This window comes from Fukomys damarensis, unplaced genomic scaffold (genome assembly GCF_012274545.1).
Source record: "Fukomys damarensis isolate Sample0158 unplaced genomic scaffold, DMR_v1.0_HiC HiC_scaffold_23, whole genome shotgun sequence".
Classification (NCBI taxonomy): Eukaryota; Metazoa; Chordata; class Mammalia; order Rodentia; family Bathyergidae; genus Fukomys; species Fukomys damarensis.
In genome coordinates this window covers 32,256,815-32,266,808 of record NW_022900935.1, presented here as the reverse complement: position 1 = coordinate 32,266,808, position 9,994 = coordinate 32,256,815, and the positions used below count along the sequence as shown (strand labels likewise).

General features: G+C 49.7%; 1 protein-coding gene across 5 annotated transcripts in view; it reads left to right on the top strand.

Annotated features, from left to right (window-relative positions):
• The first annotated feature begins 47 nt into the window (after nucleotides 1–47).
• The window catches only part of LOC104852589 (NADH-cytochrome b5 reductase-like), a 19,453-nt gene continuing 9,506 nt past the window's right edge, over nucleotides 48–9,994 (top strand). For 3 of the 5 annotated variants that reach the window (XM_010610376.3, XM_010610378.1, XM_010610377.2), the window contains exons 1-4: nucleotides 48–157; nucleotides 1,700–1,976; nucleotides 5,133–5,281; nucleotides 6,960–7,047. In XM_010610376.3, coding sequence (XP_010608678.1) covers nucleotides 1,782–1,976; nucleotides 5,133–5,281; nucleotides 6,960–7,047 — 432 coding nt within the window. In that variant the 5' untranslated portion in view covers nucleotides 48–157; nucleotides 1,700–1,781. Of the gene's footprint in view, nucleotides 158–1,538; nucleotides 1,560–1,699; nucleotides 1,977–5,132; nucleotides 5,282–5,302; nucleotides 5,858–6,959; nucleotides 7,048–9,994 lie in introns of those variants that run through there. The other 2 variants (XM_033767667.1, XM_033767669.1) reach the window with 2 other exon arrangements.

The window sequence follows — 9,994 nt, the reverse complement described above, 5'->3', positions numbered from 1 at the left end:
TCACAGTCAAGATGCCCCCCCCTTTTTTTGTCCCCACCCCGCAAGCCGTTCTCTTTGCGATATAGGTGCGGCGGGCTGAAGGCTCTCTCCTTTCCCCGGGGTGGGTATGGAGGGAACGCCCAAGAATCCTCACGTGAGGGGAATTTGCGGAGTGTAGGTGAGTGGTCTGGCAGGGCCAAGGGCGGGACGGGAAGAGTGCCGGACTCCACAATTGAACACAGAATGTTCCACGGCTTATGAGCCTTTGCACTTGAGCAAGTTCCCAATGCCCCTCGCTGTGAAAATAAAGTGGGGCTAGAAATAGAGTACAGTACCTAGGCTGACGCCCCTGTACCATGCCCAGCTCGTAGTGAATGTTCAGGTCAAGTTTCCGCTCCACCTGCTTCTCATTGCTGTGGGCGCTTTTATGGTAAATACAACGTGCGACGTGTAGAGTTTAGAGTTTAGTAGGAGGCATGGACAGTACACGGACAGACAACGAAAACAATACACACTTTCCCTTCTCCCTGATATTTTCCTCTAGGTTTAACACCGTCATACTATGTTTTCCATTTTGATTTTGTGTGTGTAAAAGTTTCTGTTTCTCCTTTGAAGTGTCCCGGTACCTAGAATGATGGCTGGCACTTTGTAAATGCATGTTCAGTAAACAAATACAAAACAGACATAAATAGAAGATTGATAGAGATAACTAGGACGAAGTTTCAGGGAGGCACCCTAGGGGAGATGACCTTTCAGCCAAGGTCTGGAACTTGGGAGAGGAGGCAAGCAGAGTTGACATTTGTCAGAGTGTGGCTTGGAGATGGCTCCTCATAGACTAAAAACGCAAGAGGTGTAGAGGAGACATGGATCAAATCTTTAAAATTAATGACTAAAATGGCCAAATTCTCCATCAGTTTTTAAAACAGCAGAGAAACATGGAAAGGTAATTTAAGGCAGAGACTGATATGACTAACTCTTACACCGTTTGGCAGTTTACAGTTACCAGGACTCTTTCCCTTTTTTCTCTGTAGCCCTTAAAACCACATGGAACAAGAAATGGGCATAAAGAAGAGCCTAGACCTCATTCACTCATAGTAGATACCTGGTACATAGCACACAATTAGAATGGATGGAATTGTTGGAATGCCATGCTGGCTGCTAGGCTCTGTAAGGCCTGTCTTTACCTCTGTTACCTCTCAGCACCTGTTTTCTGTGCCTGGCTCTTGGACCATTTTTGTTTAAAGTTTCTTTTTTTGTTGTTGTTTTGCAGTACTGGAGATCAGACTTAGGGCCTCTCATATGCTGGGCAAGTGCTCTTTCTCTGAGAAACATCTGCAGCCTTTCCTGACTATATTTGTAAAGTGAATGAACACTCACCAATCACTGGGAGCCTTCTGTATAGTAGGCCCAGTGGGGAAATACAAAAAGAAGACACTGTCCTTGTCTTCGTAAGAGACCTAACCTCTAAACCCTCCTGAAGTCATTAGAGTTTCTGTGCAGATGAACTAGATTTTCTGAAGCCAAGCACTTTAATGTACTGTGAAAAGGTTTCACACAGAGGAAGTCAGTGGTACTAAGTGGTAAGTGCACCCCCACCAGACGGTAGATTCCATAGCTGACCCATTCTTGTCCCAGTGCTTGCACAGCCTGGCACCTGCATGCCTTGGGGAGGATGTGAGAAGTAGAGGAGACAATAGCATAACCCCTGTTTTTCTCCCAGGCCAGCAAGGCCTCACAGAATCTGACCTGCTGTGGGAAGAGTGTGCAGTTGTCCCTCCCAGGCTGGCCAAGCCCCTCTGACAATGGACAAGAGGGAGGAGGAAGAGGATACTGAGGAAGCCTGGCTGCAGCTGCAGCCTGTGGAGCCCTTGCCCTCCCAGTGCTGTGGCAGTGGCTGCTCACCCTGTGTGTTTGACCTCTACCACCAAGACCTGGCAAGGTGGGAGGTGGCCCGAGCCAGCAACGACAGGAGCCTGCTGAGTGGGAAGCAGTCACAGGTGAGGAGACTGCTTCTCAGTGGCAGTGTTTACCTGCTCTGGAAGCTTTCTCTGGACAGCAGAAAAAAAAAAGTGTGCATACTGGAAGCAGTCCGTTGTGGGGTCAAAGTCTAGGTCCAGAACAAACTTCTTAGCAGCTGTGTGGATGTAGGCTAAGTTCCTTAACCTCCCTATGTCTCAATTTCTCCGTCTGTAAAATGGGACTAAGCATTTGTAATACATGGCATAGAGCCTGACATTTATTTCACTTAGATACCTGCTGAGTACCCATTATACACCGGGCCCAATGAGCTCTTGAGGAATTGAGAGTGGGGAAGACAGGCGTGGTCTTTGCCCCATGGAAAGCATGAGCCGATAGTATAGACTAGGTACATAGAGCATGTTGTTGTTATTTCTTCCTCTCTGCCTCTACTGGCTTTTTCTTTTCTTTCTAAACTCCAAGGGACTTTATGGTCTGGACTAAGCAATTTAGGCCTTCATTGTAGTGTTTAAGAGGGTTCTCAATTTCAGTTATAGGTGTCTGACACTAGAGAATTCAGCTCCATATTCTACACACTGGGAAACTGAGGACCATTCCTCTGACACTATGCACAGGTCTATTGTTGAATCTGTCCCCTTCCTGGTCTCTCACCTTTGAGCAGACTTTCCATGGTCCTTTGTTCCTTCTGAACATTGTGGAGTAGAGACATCTCCCATTGCTGCCTCTGTTAACGTAGCTGGGCCCTGTTACTTTTTGGCCATCGCAGTTTGGCCAGAATGCACCAAAGCATAGTTATTTTTACACACATGGTTCCTAAGCTATAGATCATATAGATCACAGATCCTGAACAAATGCAGTTGTGTGTGTTTGTTTATTTGTTCGTTTAACTCCAAAACATGACCATACCTATTCCTGTTAAATTTGTAATTCCGCCTCTGGAAGGTTGGAGTAGGGGTCACAGCCTTGGGGCCTCTGCCAGTAACGGAAGCCCCTGTGATTTTCCCTTATCACTGCTTTCATCTTTATATAGCTCATTCTTCCACTTCTTTTAGCTCAAATCTTGTTCACTCGTGTGTGTGTGTGTGTGTGTGTGTGTGAGTTGCTAGGAATTGAACTCAGGGCCTCGAACATGTTAGATGAGTACTCTTCCACTGAGCTGCAGCCACAGGCCTTCTTCCTAATACTCAGCACTACCAAACGCCTTCTAGATGTACTTGTTTGCATATACCTTGTCTTATCTCCTTGCTAAAAATGTGAGTTTTATAAGAGAAGGGGTCTCTGGCTCATTCTTTTATCCTCAGCATCTCGAGCAGTGTTCCTGGCATGATAGTCAATAAGTAAGTGTTGAATGAACAAAATTTTCCCAGTTCTGCTAAGCAACACATCCTGTGCACTGGGCACAAGCAAGTTGGTGACAAAGATTCCAGAATTACAACCCTCAAAAAACTCAACTTATAGGAGAACGACAAAAACCACGAGAGTATAATAGAAAGCATGTAAGCTGAGCCCCAGTTCAGACACTTGTGTGGTTTTGGCCATGTCACTTTAGTTGGCAGAAGCCCAGTTTTCTCATCTGAATAACGAGGCTGTTAATACTTTGTAAGTTATCATGAGGATTTCATAAGCTAAATATGTAAAAGCCTATGGCATATAATAGGTACTCAGGAAATAGTAGATGTTTTCACCTATTATAACAAACAGTGAAATGATTCTCATAAATCTTACAAAATAGCATATTTTAATCTAAGAATTTTAACAAATAATTGAAAAAAAGATTTTATATTTCAATAGCCATTTATACTTTATAAAGTGATTTTCTATTATCTCATCTGAACCTTATGATCACCCCACAAATATATAAGGAATGAGTGGCCCTTTTTTATAGATAAGGAAACCGAAACCCCGAAGATCAGATGACCTGTGTAAAGCTGCACAGGTGGGCAACAGCTCAGCTGGGGCTAACCTGGTGCTCCTGACTTCCAGCCTAGTGCTCTTGGCCACTGTGGCAGCTGTGACAGAGTGCCCAGGTGCTCTGGCTGCTGATGAACAGGTCATCTCAGGAGGAGTGCAGTCCAGGAAGTGGTGTGGGGGAGGCAAAGCTTGGGATAGTAGCCCGAGAGTTTCTGTTGGCTCTGTGATACTGTCAGCGCTACATGGGTAATTGGGGTTTGTCTTTGTTACTTTTCTCATTGCTGAGAAGACAGAATACCCAATAACAAAGTAAAAGGAGGAAAGGTCTGTTTGCCTCACAGTTCATAGAGATTTCAGTCCATGATAGGCTGGCTCCAAGGCAGGGGTGGCCGAGGGGTGCTGCAGAGGAGAGACAATCCATGGTGGGCAGAAGGCAGCAAAGTAGCAGAAGCAGTAAGCAAGCTGCCTTTATATTTCATCCTGCGCACACACCCAGGTGGGGCACCCCTAATCCCAGAATCACCGTAGATCCAAAGAGCCCCACCAGTGACCGTATGAGAATTTGGAGGGACATCTAGATACAGCCATACCAGAGCTCTAGAGCTGGTACCCAACCTGGCCTGACAAGTGAGTCCCAGGTCTGGTGAATCAGGTGTGGATATTTTCTAGAGGAGCGCTTGGTGAGTCATACATTCAGAGACTCATAGATTTGAGTCCCTGCTCGCAGTGTGACTTTGGACAAGTAAGCGACTACTGCTCAGCCTCTATGTCCTCAGATGTAACAAGGGTATTGGATTAGGTCATCTTGAAAGGTCCGTCAAGTTTCTCAGCTATGCTGATCTGGAGTTTAGCAGGTTGGCAGGATGAGCAGGTCTTTCATACACTGGAGGTGAGTGTTCTGGATAGAGGGCTAGCCTTGAGCAATGAGGACCCAGGAGGAGGGGCAGTAGGCGTTCTTGGAAGAGCGAGAAGTCAGACATCGGATTCATGAGAGACAAAATGAGGCTTGAGGTTCATCCACTAGGCCCTTGAGTGTAGGCTGAAAAGCTTGTGCTTGATTCTGGGGCCGAAGGGAGCCACAGAAGGCTTAAGAGCAGGCTAACCCCAGTTTACAGAGCTAACATTGTTGGATCAGAGGGAAGTAATTTGGAGCTACAGTCTGTCCCCCAGAAAGCTTACCAACTGAGGCAGCTCTTGTAGGAAGGAAAGTGGGGAGGATGCTGCGCACCTCTTGAGCTCAGCCTCTACCATTTTCCTCTTTACAGAGCTGTCCATCCTCACTGAGCCCGGAGAGCTTCTTGGCCTTCAGCATCACTGCTGTGGACAAACTCACCAAAGATACCTACCGGGTCCAGTTCGCACTGCCTGGGAACAGCCGGCTTGGCCTGCAGCCCGGGCAGCACCTTGTCCTACGGTACACTCAGATGTGGGAGGAGTGAAGCTTCACTGCCCTGCTTTGCCATTGGCCAGCTGGATGACCCAGAGCAACATGCTTGACCTCCCTTCAGGCTCATTTTTCATCTTCAAAATAGAGTCATGTGTGACTCAGAGAGTTCCTGGGATGGATCTGGACAGTACATTTTCAAGATAAATGAGCACTTTAATAGTGTTTACCAACCACAGCACAGTTATATACGTGAACTTGTGCGAGCCTCACAAAGCCCTATGTACTAGGAGTTTATCATCCACCAGAGGAAGCAGAAGTCAGAGAAGTTCAGGGACTTCCCTGAGGTTACATAGTTAGGAAAGGGTAGAGCCAGAATCTGAAGGCAACACTCTGGCTCTAGAGCCTGTGGTTTTAACCTAATCCAATTAGCACTGGTTGATAGAAAGACCACTGTCACTGAGAACAAAGAACATGACCAAAATTATATAGCTAATCAGTCATGGAGGCAGCGTTCAAACCCAGACAGCCGGGCTCCTGCTGTGCCTGGCATCAGCGCTCTGCTTCCATACTGATCCCATCCCACCCCTTTTCCGGGGTTTCCAGGTAAGAGCACCTGCCAGGCAGGCAGCTATGTGGGTCTGAGGCTTTGGGAGTTGTCAGCACATAGCTGGCTGGCATTTGGGAGCACACGTGTGTGAGAAAAGAAATCGCTGAAAACTCTGGAGTTTGTGGGATTGGCAAGAGGAGGAGGTGCCAGCAAGTAGGTGGGAGGAGCAGGCAGAAACCAGATGGAACCCAGGAGAGGGTTGGCTAAATGTTTCCATCCGGCCCTCCTGCTGCCGATGCCCGGGACAAGACCCATTTTCTCCCTGCATACCTGAGTGAAGCATGTTTCTCTGCATGGGATTTGAGAGAGGAGTGCTTGGGTGCTTCCAGGCTGAGCAGTCGTGGGAGCCCCACCCGGGAGTCAGTAGTGCAGTTCTAGCTGGGCAAGTCACTCTGCCTACTGTACCAGATTCTGCATTTGCAGTACAGTTTGAATAGAATTAGGTGTACAATATACTTGATGTGTAGCAGGCCTCTGATATAGATGGCTGTTACTGCTGACCCGCTGTGGCTGACACTGTGGGGAGGGTTTGCGCAGGGGACAGTGCTTTGGACTAGGGCCCCTTCAGGATCCTTCCAGGTCCACTTCTGGCATGTGGCTGTAAGTGTTCCATAAATCTTAGCAGTTGTGTTAGCCTTTACCTCTCTATGGTTGAGGTCAAGAAAACGTCCAAGATACTTTGCATGATCCACCCACTTTGTTTTGTTTTGTTCTTGCAGTGCCAAGGACCCAACCTAAAGCCTCACACACTGCACACGCCCTCTGCCACTGAGGGAGATTCTCAGCACACGTTTTGCAGCACTTCCTCTTGTCTGTTGTTCCAGCGGAGCCACACAATCAGGACATAGATAGCTGTTCCCACTTTGCAGTGGGTGCTGCTGAGGCAGTAAAGGGCCCTCTCTGGGTCTCATAAGCAATGTGTGGCATTGGCGAGCCCAGCACTCTTTCTTCTGCAGCACCTAACCTGCCCCTCAGTGAAGTCTCTAGGGATGACTGGACTTCACCTGTATTTTCACTAGCCTGAAACAGGAAGTACTGAATGGGGGCTTATTGAATGACTAACTGACCACTTCCTGACAATAGGCTTCTCTTTCCTAGAGGGATAGTGGAAGACTTAGAAATTCAGAGAGCCTACACTCCCATCAGCCCTGCCAATGCAGAAGGGTACTTCGAGGTTCTGATTAAGGTGAGTTGGCGCTTGTGGAGGATGCTGTCAGATGGAGTGGACCTGTGTTTCCTTTGCCAGCTCTTTGGGAATGGAACAGTTTCCACCTGGGGTTCAATGGGAGGAGGCTGAGTTGAGGGAGCAGCAGAGCCAGGTGAAGCGGGGGGGGACCCTACTGCTGGCAGCACGTGTTCCCAGGAGACTTTTCCCACTGGCAAGTGAGCTCGGGCTGGCACAGGGAGGGGGACGAGCTCCTGCACTTGCTGTGTGCTAGATGCCGGGGCCCAGAGGCCCGCAGCTGCAGACACTGTGCCTACCCTGGAGGGACCGGGGATGATGATCGGATGTGGACAGTGCAGCATGACAGGTGCTGTGACAGAGGAGCTCAGCCCAGCTCAGGGCAGCAGGGAGCACGAGGAAGGTAGGCCCGGCCTCCTGGCATGAGCTGTGTGAGTAAGGAGTGGAGAAGAAGGGAGAGTGTGGGAGGAAGTTCACAGGCCTGGCGCCGGCATGGGTGGTGGCCAGAGAGGTGTGACCTGGGGATGTCAATGCTTCCCAGAATGGAAGGGAGGCCGCGGGGGCAGCGAACGCATGGAGAGAATTGGGCACAGGACGGGCATGGAGGGCCTCGTGGACTGAGCGAACCTGAGCCCACCTCTCGAGCTGGGCAGGGGCATTGGAGGCGGGCCTTGAAGAAGTACAAGCTGGTGGTGGCAGGGAATGGCGTGCCAGGCTGAAGGGACAGACACCGGGAGTGGTGACGCTGAACAGATCCGGGAACTGTGCCCTGCCCAACCCAAGGGCCAGGAGGAGAGACTGCTTCTGGGGCAGCGGCAGAGATGAGATGAACAAAGTGGGCTGGATACAAAATGCCCTCGAGAGCTGAGGACCAGGCAACACATGTGTAAGAAGCCACGGAGGTCCCATTCTGTGGAGATGGTCATTAGGCTGAAGGATGCCCAACTGCGATGCGCTCATGTTTTTGACTTACAGAAATAGCAGTTTGATATGGGTCAGCCTAATGCATAGCTGTATGCTCTCATTTCCCCAGTGGAGTTCCAAGTAACAGGAGTACTGGAGGAGAGCTCTGGCAGCCTAACCTCCCCTACAACGCATGCATTATTTCTGGCTCATTGACCAGTGAGCTGAGGCCCAGGAGGACCCGAGGTCCACGGCTCAGAAAAGTGCTGCTGGTGGGCCAGCCCTGGCCCCCGACTCATACACCCCAGCGTTCTGCCAGGCTCCCACCTTCCCTCCTGCCTGCAGAGCATGAATGTTTATTCCCTCACACATAAGCCCGGATGGGATCCCTTCTGCACACTGATGTTTGTCTGGGAGATTCCGCAAATCCTCTCCAAATGGCCCGCTTCCCTGCGCTGCTTGTCTGGGTGTGTTTTTGTCGAGAGGATAAGCCTGGAGACAGTTCTCTGGAGCAGCTGGATCCTTCCCAGCTGCATTGCTGGTTTTTTCCTTCATTTGCCGGGAAGCCCTCATTATCCCTAAGCTGCTGGCTAAGAAGAGCTGAAAATGTCTGCAAATTGGGAGAGCAGCAATTTGGGGTGGGGGTTCCTTCCTTGTTAGAGAGGAGAGAGGGCTCCTACTTCTTAGGGACCTGCTGGCCACTGGGCACTGCTTCTGGCTGTTTGTTCTCACCGTCTTGTTTCAGCCTCATAACCACCAATAGATCACGTTGTCCCCATTTTACAGCTGAAGAAACTGAAGCTCAAAGGCCCATTAGGCAATATGATGACAAGTGAGAGGAGTGTGTGTTAAGCATTTACTCCAGCCAGGCTCTGTGTGACTGCTGGAGACACAAGACTCCTTCCCTCCTCCTTGGTGGTGTCTGAGCTGTAGAACCTCTGTGACCATGGCTAGCTGTGCCTCCCCCAGTCTGGGGCTAGAAACCAGAGTGCTCTGAGACGCAGCCTCCAGCAAGGCAGGAGCAAAGCTGTGTCCCTGGGGAGATGTCGCATACCTCAGTAGTGGTGCGCTCGCCCCGCGTGAGTCCCCAGTCCCCCTTCACACACAGCGCATGCAGATGGTGTGTGGAGGTCAGGATGGTATCATGGCTGGCTGTGGGTGCTCGAAAGCAGCTCTGGAGATCAAAGCCTACTCCTTCCTTCAGCCTTCGTTCCACATGCCCTTTCAGTCCTGTCTCTAGTGCTTCCCGTTCACCCTAGCCTGCCATGGCTTCCTGCTCCTCCCAGGTGGAGCTGTCCTAACCTTGACTGTGCCACTCCCAGGGCTCAGAGTCCTCTCTGTGCTCTCACCCTGTCCCCAGGGAATTCCATCTTGCCCATCCTTCACAGTCCAGCTCAAACCTTCCTCTTCCAGGACCTCACCCTCCTCTGGGCTCTCCCCACACTTTATCCTGGGCACAGGGTGCTGGGTAGTCTCTCCTTTGTGTGTGTGTCTGAGACATAGATGCCTTGTAGGTCGTAAACCCCCCAAGGGTAGGACCTGGATCTGGATTAATTGGCTCATTGATCCATTCATTCAGGTATTTTTTAAGTCCTTTCCATGTTTCAGGCAATGGCTTCCTTCCTGGAGTTTAAGGTCTAGTTGTTTCCCTTGTAGTCCCATAATGGCGTGGGCACCCAGGCAGTGTTCTCTGCTCACCCCCATGGAGGGGTCTCTTCCGTGCCTTCATTGTTTCATTCAGCCAAGAGATGCAATAGGATAATGCAGAGACTACAAATGGATGGCCTGCAGGCTGCACCTAGCACACAGTACTTGGTTTTGACCTGTACAGTGTTTTAAAATTTTTTTATTAATTTCTGGCATTTAAAAATGGGAGATTTTGCCGGGCGTGGTGACACACACCTGTAATCCCAGTCCTCGGGAGGCTGAGGCAGGAGGATCCCTGTGAGTTCGAGACCAGCCTGGACTACATAGTGAGTTCCAGGTCAGTCTCAACTACATAGTGAGACCCTGTCTCAAAAAAACAAAAAAACAAAAAAACAAAAAA